At 47.2% G+C, this 17,274-nt stretch overlaps 1 protein-coding gene across 1 annotated transcript in view; it reads left to right on the forward strand.

Annotated features, from left to right (window-relative positions):
- Window positions 1-398: 398 nt before the first annotated feature.
- enpep (glutamyl aminopeptidase) overlaps window positions 399-17,274 on the forward strand; it is a 30,876-nt gene continuing 14,000 nt past the window's right edge. The window contains exons 1-12 of the mRNA XM_079287242.1: window positions 399-995; window positions 3,270-3,411; window positions 4,500-4,634; window positions 4,786-4,906; window positions 6,291-6,445; window positions 8,551-8,664; window positions 8,761-8,895; window positions 8,975-9,040; window positions 9,161-9,226; window positions 9,673-9,833; window positions 10,230-10,312; window positions 10,568-10,704. Of these exons, the coding sequence (XP_079143368.1) occupies window positions 406-995; window positions 3,270-3,411; window positions 4,500-4,634; window positions 4,786-4,906; window positions 6,291-6,445; window positions 8,551-8,664; window positions 8,761-8,895; window positions 8,975-9,040; window positions 9,161-9,226; window positions 9,673-9,833; window positions 10,230-10,312; window positions 10,568-10,704 (1,905 nt within the window). The 5' untranslated portion in view covers window positions 399-405. The remainder of the gene's footprint in view (window positions 996-3,269; window positions 3,412-4,499; window positions 4,635-4,785; window positions 4,907-6,290; window positions 6,446-8,550; window positions 8,665-8,760; window positions 8,896-8,974; window positions 9,041-9,160; window positions 9,227-9,672; window positions 9,834-10,229; window positions 10,313-10,567; window positions 10,705-17,274) is intronic.

A 17,274-nucleotide genomic window follows, 5' to 3' on the forward strand; every position in this document is an offset into this window, starting at 1 on the left:
ACACAATAAAATGTTGGTTGCAGGCACTGACTTCATGTTATATTTGCATGCGTACACACAGAGAGAGCAACATGTAGCATTTCTGAAGCACAACACACACACACAAAGTTGAACTTTAGCTCTTGATTTACAGGCAGATTGTAGATGTTTAACAGGAGGAGGCGTTTCGGCAGCACTGAGGACAGAATAAATCTCTACCTCAGCGTGATTCCTGTCACAGATTTCCTCTTCTCCCCTCGCTTCCTCTTTCTTCCCTCCACCCCCTCAGCACCACAGAGGCGAGCTTTGGATCCGCTCACGCGGCTAATCTAAATACTGCGAGAGCCCACAGCATGCAGCTCTAATTTCAGGTCAGCTTAAGAACCAGGAGAAAGTGGTGTTTTTTAGTGAAGTTTGGAAGTCACCATGGTCGAAAGCCTGGAGATGGAGAAGCAACAGAAGCGTTACTGCATCCGCACTAAGCATGTCATCATCATCTGTGTGACGGTGGTGGTGTGCTCGTTCGCGGTGGGCCTCGGGGTGGGCCTCTCCGGGTCGGGCACCCAGCCCCCCCTGCCTGCCAGAGGGCCCTGTGTGCCTTCCACTGACTCCAGCGGTGACTGGAGGGATTTCCGTCTGCCCAGCTACGTGAACCCGGTCCACTACAACCTGCACCTGGAGCCAGACCTGGTGGAGGACACCTACGCGGGCACCGTGGAAGTCCACGTGGAGGTCAGCAAGCCCACACGTCATCTGTGGCTCCACATCAGGGAGACGTTTGTCAGCACCCAGCCCAGGCTGAGGATGATGAGTAGCAAGGCGGGCCAGAGGGAGGTGGCAGTGAGGGGCTGCTTCGAATACATTCCCCAGCAGTACGTGGTGGTGGAGGCCACGGAGGAGCTGCCTGCCACCAGCCCAGGAGAGGTGTACGTGATAAGCCTGGACTTCCGGGGCTGGCTCAACGGCTCGGTGGTGGGGTTCTACAGGGTCGTCTACACCGAGGACGGGGTCACCAAGTAAGTCAGTAAACAACATGTGCGAAGCAAAAGTGATCGCAGCTTGACTTTTTAAAGAAACACTTATTTTGACTGTATTCAGTAGTATATGATAGTGATAATGTGTTTTGAAAACATATTAGTTTTAAATTCACCTGTGAATGAGTTGTACATGTAGTGGGTCATCAGGGCCTGCAAGGCCTTCTCTGCTGGCCGAAACAGAATCACAAAGTTATAGCTATTTTATAATTTAATTTATTTTCTTAAATGTATTATCATTTATAAAATATTTTTCCCATTATCTTATTTTCTCATTGCACAGCTCCTGTCTTCCTCAGTTGCTCTGCTTCCAGTGCAGCTTGTTTTAAGTAGAGCTTTTATCCAATCAGATCTCACCTCTGTGTCTCTAGGTAGAACAGAGGCAGAGGCCTGCAGACTCACACGTGCATCCATGTGCACTTTAAGTGAACGGGGACGATATTGTTGATTGTCATAGTGTTCAACCAATCAGATCTTCAGTTTGACATGTTGGGTGTATTCTTTGATGTGTCAGCTCCTGCTAGCCGGCCTATAGCTACAGTATAAAACATGTATTAACTGTTTAAATTTTAAACAGTTAATACATGTTTTATACTGTCAGGATTTGTTCATGTGTATATTCTAATACCTATCTACATAATTACAAATATGTTCTACGAAGTATTATTATTGTCTGTTTACACAAATTCATTGACATAAATAAACATTTGAAATGTCCTCATATATGCTCAGGACTAAATTACAGTGTGTAGATAATAGATTGGAATATTACAAAGGCAAAGTGCAACACAAATAGTAATATCAAATCCACTTACTATCTTTATGTGAGGTGCAGAGATGTGGTTGAAAGTTCTGGAGAAGAATAGTCAGTGGACATGTCAAGATATTTATCCACTCCAAGGTCATTTTCGGAAAGAATAAAAATTGAACGCAGGGTTTTTCTACTCAAACCCTAATTCCCCTCGAGTAGCTTTCAAGTGATAACAACATGTGTAATGTTCTGGGTTGGTCATTTAATGAAAGAATCTGGATCTGATTTGCACAGCTCGATACATATTTTCCCCAAATATAACCTGATACACCTGTTACTTTTCAAAAAGCTGCTGGCATGTGAAATTACGTTTTTGGGTAATCAATCTGTCTGACTGTGAATCGCTGTCATTGTCCCATAAAAAGCACATTACAATAACATATCAAACAAAAAGTGACAGCGCTTCCAAGTCCAAGCTTGAAGGTTCATTTTGGACCTTGGAAATAATAGTTTGACAAATAACTCTCAGCTGAAGGGCCACTTAGAGACTTTTTCTGGAGCTCTAACTGTATCCCATGGCATTCATCAGCGAATGTAATTTACATGGAAATGCTATGGATGAAATCCTAACAGCTGCTAAGCTATTTAAATGATCCATGGCCATGAGCAAACTCCATCTACTGATGGGGACTGGAGACATGGTGGAACGCTCCAAGAAAAGCAAGTAAGTGCTGAGTTGTTTTGTCCAACTATGGAACTTTGACCAAATAATGACACATTGCTGCTCCCGTTGAGTGAAATCTTGGCTCAGTTTGTTTGGAGTTAATACTAACGTACATGTTGGTTGAATCTTGGATCTTTGGAGTATTCTTTTGAACACTCTTCAGCTGTAGGAGGCTGTAGAAAGATTGCATTCTGCAGCTGGGCTCAGCTTGAGTTCATGTCTGTTACAGTGGATTCCAACGGAGACACATGTTTACACTGCAGAGGAAAAAATGATCCGTCCGTCGAAACTTTCAAACCCCTCCAGAAACATAATCCACTTCAGTCCTGCACGCCCAATGTGTTCCAGTCATTCTTTCATTGGATAAATACACAACCTCATCCTGTGGATGGACTACAGAGAGGTGGATCATGCTGCAGAAGTAGGTTAAAAAGGTTATATGGACCTTTTGAAACCCTTTTGCCAACATGAAAATTAAAAAATGTACTCAAAAGACAGATTTTGGAGTATCACTTTCAATATTAGGTTTTGGTAAAGGTCTTTACTTTTACAGTAAACACTGCCCTGGTTGAGTCTTTTGGTTCCTCAGTGTTTATTACCTAATAAACTGTGGTCAGGGGAAGTAACTGATGTAAAATACCATAAGGGGTCTCAATCTGAAAAGAAAAACTTGCATCTGAAAGTATTTCACTTTGGGGGTTAAATACTTTAGGAAAAGAACAACAATGAAGAGCACCAGGTTTCAAACCCATTTGCAATAATCTGTCCTTTTGATCACCAGGAAGATCGCTGCAACCGATCACGAGCCAACGGACGCTCGCAAGTCATTTCCCTGCTTCGATGAACCCAACAAGAAGGCCACCTACAACATCTCCATCACTCATAATGCTAGCTACGGAGCTCTGTCCAACATGCCGCCTGAGGTAGGACTCAAGTCAATGATGCAAACATTAACATTTCATTTGCAATCTGTACAGCATATGACATCATCCTTGAACCCTCACATCTGAAAAGGCCCACATTTGATTGGTTCAACACTTAGCTGGGGTGCTCAATTCAAATATTTGGACAACCAAAGCTAACGTTAGCTGTTTGACTAGTTTCCACCATTTGCATTCCACCCCTTTCCCCACCTGACTGTTCGTGTACCATAGCATACCTTTGTGGGGGCACAATCTCAAAAAAACACACACAAATGAAGTTCACACATGACAAGCAGTTTGTAAATGCAGGTACAACAGTTTGTTTGTAGATGTAAAAACATCCACATATGTTGATGAAAATTTGAAATCCTTTTTAAATACATATATTTGTAGATTTCTATTTAATTTAGTTAAACTAGAAATATCTCTGTGTGCTTTAGAAATATATTAGTTATAAGTGGATTTTGTTGACATTTATATATGATGATAACTATTTTTGAGTGCATTGAAGAATGTTTTTGTGGAGTAATTTATATACAAATCACTTGTGTGAAACCTTCTGTGTGCATTCATTCATATAATATATATTATTATATATTGATATCCTTAATATTTTACTGATCTCTGGACGTAATGCACTTATTTTTTTCGATCAAGTTCAAGATTCAATATGTTCAATCATTTTGACTGAGCTTCATCAAGGGTTTATCTAAGATTTTCGTTCTGGACGGAAACCGTGTGTTTATCGACTAAATTCAAAGCGTCACTAATAACTACCAACACTTACAACTTTCAATTTCTTGTATGTACGGAGTTTCTTTGCCAATAAAACAATTCACAAACATGTTGGACTGCTGTACGGTTGCTGTAGGTGGAAAGAGCATAATTACTCAAACCTTCCCATGAAGGAAGGGAAAAGAAAAAAAACAAAGGATGAGGCGGCCAGGCTTGGAGTGATCACTTTTGAATACTAAAAGCAGAGGAATCAATCTTGTGAATCTCGATTTGGGGGACAGGGGATCCACCCAGCTCCACAGTCTGTGTAACACCCACATTAACCCGTCAGCCTTTCCCTCTGCCTTTTCCAGGGCAACCCTCAACAACTGCCTGGCAATAAAGTGAAGACCTCCTTCCATAAGTCCATTCCAATGAGTACCTATTTGGTGTGTTTCGCTGTGCACCAGTTTGGCCATGTGGAAAGAACTTCCGCCCGAGGAATTCCTGTGAGTTTGCCATTATGTGTCACTTTCGATGCCGTCTCATGACGACAAGTAGTGTTGAAAGTAACGAATACTATTCGATTTATACTGTCAGGCAAAGTACTGTGGTCAATGCATGCAAACATATGTGTTCTCTCTTTCTCCGCCTCTATAGTTGAGAATCTACGCCCAGCCAAGTCAGTTAGGAACTGCAACGTATGCAGCCGACACAACCAAAGTTATCTTTGACTACTTTGAGGAATATTTCAACATGACATACTCTATCCAAAAACTGGGTACGTTCAGACTATACAGTATGTATAGTAGGTTAAGCATGTCAGATTCACAGTGTTCCACCACAGTGGTCACAGTGAGACACACTTTATTTTTTGGGTCACAGTCTGTTTTTTGATAAGAATAACAAATGTAAAAGTCCTTGCCCCTTGCAAGGACTTTTACATTTGTTTAGTGTCTGCAGATTTATTCCACAGGGGGCTTGTTCTCCATCGCAGTTGTTTTCGATGCTTTTATTTAATCACGTGCCAAGAAAAGCATCCCCACCCTGCGGAATCTGTACACTATGTTGCCTCTACTGGTTACCGAATTAAGCTAATCAATGATGTTATGAGAAATCTGTCTGACCGTGGCTTTAGTGGCTGTGGATGGGAGCAGCGGAAAAACGTAGGTTAGAGGTCTAAAAAGACGCTATCTTTAGAATACATTCCAGTCATTTAGTGTCATCGTCCTATTATCCAAAGCGACTTGCAATTCAGATTCTATCACATTTCTACACCGTAGGCACAGCTACAGGAGCAATTTTGGGGTTAAGTGTCTTGCTCAAGGACACATCAACATGCGACTAGCAGAGCCGGGCTGATCTTCTGATTGAAGGACGGCCCTGCTCTCCACTTATCCACAGTCGCCTTAGAATACCCTCACCACTTTAACTTGCCACCACAGAGCTCTTTCTGACGGGGCACTAAAGCCGTTATATCACTTCATCATTTTATCCATACATGTCTTTACCATTTTACCTGACTGAACACAGGAGCTGATGGTCTACCGCTGGTTAGTTAGGATTTTATTGTCATATACATATACACATATATGAAATGTGACTTCTGCATTTAACCCATCCCTAGCTTATTGGGAGCAATCTTTTGATATGCAAATAGTTATATAAGTATGTTGACCAGAAAGGAAATATAAAAACATTGTGAGCAACTGTCCTAACTTAAGTGTTGAAGTTAAAGGGGATTCCATTAAAAACAGATGAACTGATCAGTACCTCTAGGAAGAGCAGCTGTAAGTCAGTGAGAACACAATGCAGTTGGGACAACTTTGTGGGTTCTACAATGCTCCCTGTTATACTAAAGAATTGAAGTGTTTTGAGAAAAAGCACAGAATCTTGAATGAACTGAAAGTAGTGTAGGAGTTAATAGAGACATTACCCAATCCAATCTTCCAGGGTGAACATCATGGAAACAACTGATGGTGGGAAATCTGTTAATGGAAAATTCAGCAAAGTGTGATAAAGAACATCCATTCCAACAATTGATGTGAATATTGCCGGCAATTTGAAGATACTATATCACTGTCAAGCATTAGTGAGGCAGTAATGCAATAAAAATTTGTGATAAGCTGTTACGTCAGTGGACTCTCTGTGCTGTTTTTATCCAGATAAGATAGCCATCCCTGACTTTGGTACTGGTGCCATGGAAAACTGGGGCCTCATCACCTACCGGGAGACCAACCTGCTGTACGATGTCAACCAGTCATCGTCCTACAACAAGCAACGAGTGGCCAGTGTCATCGCCCACGAGCTGGTTCACCAGGTACCGCTGTCTACTTTAATTACTCAACTTCTTTTTAGTTGTGTATTTTATTCATGCAGCAGTTTTAGAGCAGTTATATTTTTTGTGTCACAATTCAACCACATGGTATGATGTTTTTTTAATCTTTATTTCACACAAAAGAAAAAAAAGGGTTCACAGTTCAGAATTGTAAATGTTTCAAATCTTTTATGTGCTATCGTTCAATCTTTTTATGATGCACATGTCTTTCCGAGATATCAGCTGTTTTGCTGTGATGGGAGATAAGAGGCCTTGGGGAAGTCAATAAAGTTTTATGATCTTCAAATAAGGGATCAGCATGTGTTTCATTTGTGTGAAGTAGTGTTCTGGGTGGCAAGCTTTTCAAGGCCCTCTAACATTTACTGAACAATTAACCTTAAACCTGTATAGTGTAGAGTTAAAGTATGATATGTAGTCACATTTTCTTTGTAAACACCAGTGGCGGGCCGTGCATTTTATACCTGGGCCTTCACTGCTGCCTGCAGCTGAAATACCACCTTATAACCACATTGTGTCACCACAGCTACATTTTTAAGGCTATAACCCTGTACCATCCGGTACAAGTCATTTGAATAATGCTAGAGCATTTAGAGAATGCAAAAGCCTAAATTCAGGAAAATATAATGTTCTCAGCTAGTCTGGCTGTGGGATCCACCTTCATTCCTTAATGACAAGCCGCGACCCAAAGAGATTATCATAGGATTTTACTTTCACAACTTTAACGTTGAGTACTGCTCTGCAGTGTCTTTCCTCCTCTCAGCACTCTCTATCATGGTGCAGCTCACTCGGTCAGAATGCTCATATTTGATTAGCTGAGCTGCATCACGTGATGTGATTCACTACCCATCAGCCTCTGCTGGCTGTTAAGTTTCGTTTCACGATAGTCACGTGCTCGCCCACTGACCAATCACAGCACACTCTGCGACTCGCGGGAAAGCTACAGATGAACACTGAGCAACATGTAATGCTGACGTCATTATTGGCCGGCGTGCAGGCTCTGACAGTCAAAGAATACGCCCAACATGTCAAACTAAAGATCTGATTGGTTGAACACTATGACCATCAACAATATCGTCCCCATGTACTTTAATCTGCACTGGCTGCAGGTGAGAGTCTGCAGGCCTCTGGCTCTGTTCTACCTAGAGACACAGAGGTGAGATCTGATTGGATAAAAGCTCTACTTAAAACAAGCTGCACTGGAAGCAGAGCAACTGAGGAAGACAGTAGCTGTGCAATGAGAAAATAAGATAATGGGAAAAATATTTTTATAAATTATAATACATGTAGTGTATTTAAGAAAATATATTAAATTATAAAATAGATATATCTTTGTGATTCTGTTTAGGCCAGCAGAGAAGGCCTTGCAGGCCCTGACGGCCCACCACTGTTAAACACAGTATTCAAAATGAGCCCCTCCCCTCTGGCTCAAAGAGCAAGGAAGAGAGAAAGACAGAGAGCGAGAGAGAGACGGAGAGAGACAGAGAGGGAAAGAGGGAGAAAGAGCACAGCGGTGGTCTAGCAAGCTGAAGAAGGAATGAAGAGAGGCAGTGAGAACAAACTCGTGAATCAGAAAAATAAAACGTTACTTTCTGATTGTTTCATCGCAGTTACGTTCGAAAGCACAACTAAGCACATCCACACCTCCTCACAAACCCGTCCAAGGCACGCTTCATCCTGCTGTGGCCTGTCTGTGTCAGGTCTACGAGGTCTGCGAGCGTCGGTAAACGCAGAGGGGGCGCAAAAAAAGAGGCGGTTTGACCTGGGAAGGAGAACACCCTGAGGCCGCACACCCTGAACTGGTGTTCTAAAAATGTACATTGTATTGAATTTATCCAGACAACATGGAGGATATGTTGGGTTTGCAGGTCAGAAAACAGGGAGCCTTCCGACTAAAATATTATACAATGTGTTCTTGAAGGCCCGTCTCAAACACAGGCCTGATTCTCTCTGCAGGCCATCTTAAGAATGGGCAAAAATGGTTCCATTTTTTCACCTTGATAACCCCTAGCAGGTTTTTTCCCTGTAAATTCCACATCATTTCCTTTGTTTGGACCCTCGAAAGCTCACATCAGTTATCTTTTTCCCAGTGGTTTGGGAACATTGTGACCATGGATTGGTGGGATGACCTCTGGCTTAATGAGGGCTTTGCCAGTTTCTTTGAGTACATCGGTGTGGAGAAAGCTGAACCCAGCTGGGGCATGGTGAGTTCTCCTTCTAACGGCGCCACAAATCATCCCACTGTCAGTTGACCGGTCGGTCCTGAAGACTTTCCCTTGTGTCCCTCCTGTGGCCTACAGCGAGACATCATGATCATCAGTGACGTGCTTCCCGTCATGGTGGACGACGCCCTCCTCTCCTCTCACCCGATCATCGTGAGCGTGTCGACCCCAGCAGAGATCACCTCCGTGTTTGATGCCATCTCGTACAGCAAGGTACGACTACTGGATGCAGACAATGAATTATCATGCAGCGAAATACTGTCTGTAAATAAAATGATCCAACTTCATACAGGGAGCGTCCATTCTCAGGATGCTGGAGGACTGGATGGGCAAAGACGTGTTCAGAGACGGCTGTCGAGTAAGTCGGCTGCAGGTTCACGGCAGATATTTAACAAATGGATGCAGCTCTTTTGATTCATGTTCATTAAAGTTTCCATCACATGATTGATGAAAGTCTTTTTTTATCTCCTTCCACCAGAAATATTTGAAAGACTACTACTTCAAGAATGCCAAAACTGCCAACTTCTGGGCATCTCTCGCCAATGTATGTTTGAACTTTATCGCTTTTGAATCTTCCAAGGCTAGATTAAGTCCTCAGGTCGGATTGGATGATTTTCTTCTGGCGCGGTGCCACGAGAAGCACTAAAAGGAGGCAGCTGTTTTCACAGAGTATCAGACTCGTATACTGCTGTCAGGCTATAGTACCAGTTTGAGCAAATATGACAAAAAAGTTGTTTTTATTAAAGATAGCGACTGCAGCTTTAAATCAAACCAAATGTGATAAAGCGCGTTTCTTTTTAATATATATTGTTTCTGTTTCCTCCTTTGTCCAGTCGTTATGCTAAGCTAGGCGTGAGATTGATTATGACCTCAGCATCTCACTCTCAGAAAGAAAACTTAAGCATGTTTCTCCAAAATGGTGGAGCATTGCTTTAGGTTTTGTCTGTGAATCTTTCTGAGCAGTAGCCGGTTCCTCCTCTCTGTGACCAGGTGAGTGGGTTGCCGGTTGCAGACATCATGGATACATGGACCAAACAGATGGGTTATCCTGTGCTGGACCTGTCTGTCTCAGAGATGGATGCCAAACTGAGCCAAAGGCGATTCCTCCTGGATCCTAAAGCTGATACCAGCCAGCCTCCTTCACCTCTTGGGTCAGTGATACGAAGAAGATAAAATTGTCACCAACTATGTAGTTCCCCTCAGCTTTCACTTCACAGTTTTTTTTTTTTTTACAGCCCTCAACTTTACTGTTCTGGCAGTCAGCTGTTTTCAGTGAAAAAGCTCCATTAAAGCCACAGTACACTTCCTGCTCAGCACCCATTCAAATCTACATAGCAGGACGGTCAGAACGGCGGGCATTTTTATGTGTACTGCTGCCATTGCAATGGCCGTAGCGAGGCTAACTTTTGCAAAAAAACTTCTGTATAAACCGACTTGTGGGAAGTCGCAGATGCCGACATGACGTGTAACACAACTGTGTCGTTGTTTTATATGTGTAGGTTTGGTACATCGGTGTATGAATAAGAAAGAATGTGTTTTTTTTGCAGGTACAAGTGGACCATTCCAGTCAAATGGCACTCTGTGAAGAGCGACAAATATATGTTGGCGATGGTTGACAAGAGCAGCGCAGGTAGTATGCTCAGCTTAAGTATATTGATATCATCTTCAAAACATTCAAAATGATTTTAAAAAGTACGGACTAATTCAGCCAATGACTTATGTCAAATTGAATCAATTTTCTTATTATGAGGATGAGAAGATGGATTGCATTTGCCAAAAAAGGACTATTTTCATAATACTCAAATCAGAAATTGTATTTTACAGCAGAAATTGACCAGTGCAGCAATTTTTCCTTCACACTCTCAAAATGACTGTTGGTTTTCAGAGCATGTCCTCAGTAACTACTCGGCCTCAGTGGACGGCCTGCTGAAGGTCAACAACAATCACATTGGATTCTACAGGGTCAACCATGACGGCCACATGTGGAACACCATCAGTAAACAGCTTCAGGACAACCACTTGGTGAGCTGTTCTCAGAGATCTAGAAGCACACTGCAAATGTACACACTACCTGGCATATCTTCAGGTTTAGATGTGTGTATTTCTGCTATGTCTTGGTATGTTTGACTGCTGTTAAGGTTGCTCACCCTCGTCTTCTGCTGTCCCGCTTGCATTTGATTCAAGTCTGTGTTTTTCAAAGGGAAATGGCCACTCAGCCGTAATCAAAAACCAGTCATGCAGGTTAGCCAAAGTGAGTTAATCAGTAGGGTTATAAATAATGTGAGCACTGGCACTACCTGAGTCCTTTTTTTGGAAAAACCTGAAAGGTTTAGTTCACAATCCCGTTTTCTGTGAAGTAAAATGACATTGACAATGTTTTTGTCAATGGAGTCTTGTGATTTGAAGAGAGCACTAAAAGTGCTGCAGTTCCCGGTTATAGAGGTCTGTAAAGTGTCTGTGGATGGGAGCAGCAGAACGATGTTTTGTAATCGATAAGTGTGTTTGTGTTTTTGAGTGACTTGCTGATCCAAACCACAGCAGTACATTACTTGGCTTTTGCGCCAGTGCTCCAATCTGCTTCTCCAAACTGAGAGCGTGCCGGCCGCCATATAAGTGACTGTGGGTAATACACTGACTATAGGAATGTTTATATACTGTATAAGTAGCAGCTTCCTCATGCAGAACATCATGGGACCGTAAGTACTTTGGGATTGTTTGAATTTGAATACATCAGGAACACCACTGGGAAGTTACAGATTGATGTAAAAGTCTGGTGACAGTTAGTTGGCTTCAGTGTTGTGTAAGGTTGAGCATTGACACCAAAATCATACATTCACTTCAGCATGTGCTGTGTTGAATGATAGTAAACCAGCAGCATTATACCGGGTGTGCACTTCTATTGCTGCATTGAATAGAACGGAGTCGAAGCCACAGGGGTCCTTCTGCATTTTTCTATATATTGTGGCAGCCGGAGGGGCAACCCCAGAGGGGTAGTGATAGAGGGACGATATTGCCTGACATGGAGGCGGAGCCCCCATGTCAGGGAAGGGAAAAGAGCGCCAAACCACCATCAGCCCAACAAGCAACACCTGAGGAGGAGAGACGAGGGAGCGACCACACCCTATCAGAGGAGGAGGAGGGGACTACAAAAGGGCCCAGGCAACAGGAAACCGGGAGAGAGTAGGAGTAGAAGAGGAAGCAGAAGAAGTAGCTAATCAGAGAAACCCTTGGAGAAGACTGCCTTACCCCTGGATCACCCTGGAACGTCTGACTACCCGCCCGGCTCACGACCCCTGCCTGTACGACTACCCTGCTCCTGCCCGCGCCCTGGACCGTCTGAGGAATACCCGTTGTGCACCGACCCGTGGAATTGGACCCCGACCCTCCCTCTGGAAAGCGGACATTGTGTTCTTGAGTGTCTATCCTACCTCTTTCCACTCTCTACCTTCAGTAAAAACCTCACTTGAACCGTTTATCTGCCGACTGGTTGTGTTTATTGGTCAGTGTTGTCGTGAAACCCCCTGTCCACCCCGGGGGCTGTCACAACTTGGTGGAGAATGTGGGCACAACCCGGTTCTGGCAACGCTGACCGATAGACCAACCGACCCAGTAAGCATGGCCACCCCGGTGCCATTTCAAGAGCTGCTAGCGGGGCTAATCGCTAGCAACCAAGAAACCCAAAAGCGCCACGAACAAGCCATGCAAATACAAATGCAAATCCTCCAATCCCAGCAGCAACAACAATACCAACAGCAAATCCAAATGGAGAAATATATGGAAGTGCAAACAGAACGCGCGGAGGCCATGCAAAGCGAAATCAAGGGCATGTTACAAAACCAACAGGAGCAACATACCGTGGAGAAAGCCAATCCAGCGCGCTTCCTGCTCAAACAAACGGCAGCGGACGATGTTGAAGTTTTTTTCCAAATATTCCAGACAACGGCACTCCGCGAGAAATGGCCAGAAGATCACTGGGCAGAGTTAATAGCCCCCTTTTTGATCAATGAAACGCAAGTAACGTATCAGGACTTAGAGCGCGCTGGAAAAGTTGACTTCCGGGTTTTGAAAGCGGAAGCGTTACAGCGATGCGGGGTCACGCTGTTCTTAAAGGCCCAACGATTTCATGACTGGTCATATGACGCCTCACTTTCTCCGCGAGCCCAGATGCATGAGATCAAAAGGATTACGACGGCCTGGCTACACGCAGAGCCAACCGAGGTGTCGCCCACCGATCGCGTGGTCATGGACAAATACATCAGATCACTCCCGTATGAGGCAAAAAAATTGGCAGGCCAGAGAAACCCCCGAAACATCGAGGACCTGGTGGAAATAATGGAGGGTTACCAAGCCGCACAAGCTTTAGTGCGTGGGGGAAGAAACCAGACATTAGAGGGGCCCACCCGCAAAGAAAAAATTAAAACGGAGGAAAATAAATATGTGTCTCCCTCCTTCCCCCCAGGCTTTCCCCGACGTCGGCCGGCGTTTGGACAGGAAGAGAGGAGGTGCTACCACTGCGGCGAGATCGGGCACATCGCCTGGGAATGCCCTCACCGCCAGGACGCACCCATGCCCACGGCCAGTGAGGGGAGTCGCCCATGCGGCTTGATTACAGGATGCTGGGCCACTCACGAGGACCACATGCCCCTCACCCCTGTCAAAGTCAACGGCCGCGACGCCTCAGCGATGGTGGACTCCGGGAGCGCCATTACATTGGTGAGACCCACGTATGCTCAGTACCCGCTCCTAACAGGCACCCGAGCGGTCACGTGCATCCATGGGGAGACCCGCGAATACCCCACCACCGCCCTAGAGATCTACACGACGAGGGGTAGATACATCGGCACTGCAGGAGTCGTGGAAGGACTCCCCGTAGAGGTGCTCGTCGGCCGAGACCTGCCCGTGTTCCAGGAGCTTTGGCGCAGCCTGGTGGTGAAACAAGGTACGACCCCTCCCCGAAAGTACAAAAAGAAAGCCATCTGTGGGCTGGGGGAGGAGATCTCCACCTCTCCCCTATCGGAAGGAGTCGCCAGTGCCGTGGCCCGGGCGTTGGTGGAGGCCACCCACCCCAACCCCGATGACGTCTATGCCACAGCCATCGAGAACGACGGACCCTCCAGCCCCAGTGAGCCCGAAGGAGAGGCGCCGCCCATCCCCGAGGAAGCAGATACCCCCTCCCTCGACGAAGAGGAGCTGGCCGGGCTGTTTCCCCAGGACCCGGAGGAGCCCATCTTACCCGGGCCCCTCACAGGGAGGTTTGGGACGGCCCAGTTGGAGGACCCCAACCTAGCCAACGCCCTTCGGCAGGTGGCCGCCGTAGACGGACGACCACTGGACGGGGTAAGAGACCTCCCTCCCACACATTTCGCCATATATAACGGGCTCCTATACCAGGTAGTAATGAGGGACGGGGCCCCCCTCAGGTTGTTACTGGTGCCACGTCCTTTTATACCCTCGGTCCTACAGTTAGCCCACTCCCATCTCCTAGGTGCCCATCTAGGAGTGGAGAAAACCCTGGAAAGGGTGAGGGCCAGGTTCCACTGGCCCGGAATAAAAAAAGCCGTAGAAGATTACTGCCGGAGCTGCCCCGAATGTCAACAAGTGGCCCCACAACCCCATCACAGAAACCCGCTGGTGCCCCTGCCGATCATCACCGTCCCCTTCAGCAGGATCGGGATGGACCTAGTGGGGCCCCTACCCAAGACCAACAGGGGACACAGGTACATCCTGGTTATTGTTGATTACGCCACCCGGTATCCCGAAGCCATCCCCCTACGCTCCATGGCCACCAAGGGCATAGCAAGGGAGCTGGTGATGTTGTTTTCCAGGGTCGGAATACCGGAGGAGATTCTCACCGACCAAGGGACCCCGTTCATGTCTAGGATCATGAAGGACCTGTGTGGCATGCTGAAGGTGACACAACTGAGGACGTCGGTGTATCACCCCCAAACGGACGGCCTAGTAGAGAGATTCAACCAGACACTGAAAAAAATGCTGAAAAAGACCATGGACCAGGACGGTAAGAATTGGGACCAACTGCTGCCATTCCTTATGTTCTCCATTAGAGAGGTGCCCCAGGCGTCTACAGGATTCTCGCCCTTCGAGCTCCTGTACGGTCGACGACCCCGGGGACTACTCGACCTGGCCAAGGAAGCCTGGGAACACCAACCCTCCCCCTACCGCACCATGGTGGACCACGTCGAGGAGATGAGGGTGAGGATGGCATCACTCTGGCCCATAGTCCGAGAACACATGGCCGAGGCACAGGCGGCCCAAGCCCGCGTGTACAACCGGGGAACACAACCCCGAGTGTTTAACCCAGGGGATCGGGTGTTGGTCCTGGTGCCCACGGCGGAATGTAAGTTTTTAGCCCGATGGAGGGGACCTTATGAAATTATGGAAAGATTGGGGCCGGTAAACTACCGAGTCAGGCAACCAGGTCGAAGGCACCCGACGAAGATCTATCATGTTAACCTTCTCAAGAAATGGGTGAGTAGGGATGCCATGCTCTGTTTCTCTCTCTCTACACCCCCAGGGAAAACGGAGCCAGTCGAGGTACCCGTGGGAGAAGAGTTGACCCCCCGGCAGAAGCAGGACGTCCGGGAAATGGTGGATCGGTTCCGAGACGTGTTCTCCCCGGACCCCGGATACACCACACTGGTGCAACACCGGATAATCACCGAGCCCGGGAAGAAGGTAAAACTAAGGCCGTACCGCATCCCCGAAGCCCGCCGGGGGGCGATAGAGAGAGAGGTACAGAGTATGCTGGAGGCAGACATCATCGAACCCTCGACTAGCGAGTGGTGCAGCCCTATAGTGTTGGTTCCGAAACCAGATGGCTCAGTCAGATTCTGCAATGATTTTAGACAGCTCAACGCCATCTCAAAATTTGATGCCTACCCGATGCCCAGGGTGGACGAAATGATAGAGCGCATCGGGAGGGCCAGATACATAACCACCCTCGACTTGACTAAAGGCTACTGGCAAGTGGCAGTGGCCCCCGAAGACAGGGAAAAAACGGCCTTCACTACTCCCATGGGCCTGTACCACTATAAGAGGCTGCCGTTCGGTCTCCACGGAGCCCCCCCCACGTACCAGAGACTGATGGACCAGGTACTTCGTCCCCATCGAGAATACGCGGCAGCCTATCTGGACGACATCGTCGTACACGGGGAGGAATGGGGGGCTCACCTCCAAAGACTGGAAGCAGTCCTGAAAGCTCTGCGAGGGGCGGGGCTGACAGCCAACCCCAAGAAATGTCGCCTCGGCCTCCGGGAAGCTGACTACCTGGGGTACACCATCGGCCGCGGCTGCGTCAAGCCCCAGGTAGGGAAAGTCGAGGCGATCCGGGAGTGGCCCCGCCCCCGCACAAAGAAACAGGTACGAGCATTTATTGGGCTAGCTAGCTACTACCGACGTTTTGTTCCCCAGTTCTCTGCCCTTGCAGCGCCCCTGACGGACCTAACCAAAAACCGGCTGCCAGATCGGATCGTCTGGACGGCAGAGACCGAGGACGCCTTCGAGAAGCTGAAGGAAGCACTGTGTTCCGAACCAGTGCTGGTGACCCCGGACTTTACCCAACCGTTGGTGGTACAGACGGATGCCTCCGAGACCGGGGTGGGTGCCGTCCTGTCCCAGCTGAGGGATGGAGAGGAGCACCCAATCACATACGTAAGCAGAAAACTATTACCTAGAGAAACAAGATACGCCACGGTCGAGAAGGAATGTTTGGCCATCAAATGGGCTCTGGGGGAATTGAAGTACTATCTGCTGGGACGGCACTTTACCCTGGTCACGGACCACGCCCCCCTGGTATGGATGTCCAGAACGAAAGACAATAACGCCAGGGTCACCCGCTGGTTTTTATCCCTTCAGCCGTATGCTTTCTCTGTTGTCCACAGATCCGGGGCCGCTCATGGAAACGCGGACGCCCTGTCAAGACGGGACGCCCTAGGTTCCTGGAGCAGTCCTCCCCCCAGGTCGGATTTAAGGGGGGGGGTATGTGGCAGCCGGAGGGGCAACCCCAGAGGGGTAGTGATAGAGGGACGATATTGCCTGACATGGAGGCGGAGCCCCCATGTCAGGGAAGGGAAAAGAGCGCCAAACCACCATCAGCCCAACAAGCAACACCTGAGGAGGAGAGACGAGGGAGCGACCACACCCTATCAGAGGAGGAGGAGGGGACTACAAAAGGGCCCAGGCAACAGGAAACCGGGAGAGAGTAGGAGTAGAAGAGGAAGCAGAAGAAGTAGCTAATCAGAGAAACCCTTGGAGAAGACTGCCTTACCCCTGGATCACCCTGGAACGTCTGACTACCCGCCCGGCTCACGACCCCTGCCTGTACGACTACCCTGCTCCTGCCCGCGCCCTGGACCGTCTGAGGAATACCCGTTGTGCACCGACCCGTGGAATTGGACCCCGACCCTCCCTCTGGAAAGCGGACATTGTGTTCTTGAGTGTCTATCCTACCTCTTTCCACTCTCTACCTTCAGTAAAAACCTCACTTGAACCGTTTATCTGCCGACTGGTTGTGTTTATTGGTCAGTGTTGTCGTGAAACCCCCTGTCCACCCCGGGGGCTGTCACAATATTTTAA

Source organism: Melanostigma gelatinosum (assembly GCF_949748355.1).
Source record: "Melanostigma gelatinosum genome assembly, chromosome: 16".
Classification (NCBI taxonomy): Eukaryota; Metazoa; Chordata; class Actinopteri; order Perciformes; family Zoarcidae; genus Melanostigma; species Melanostigma gelatinosum.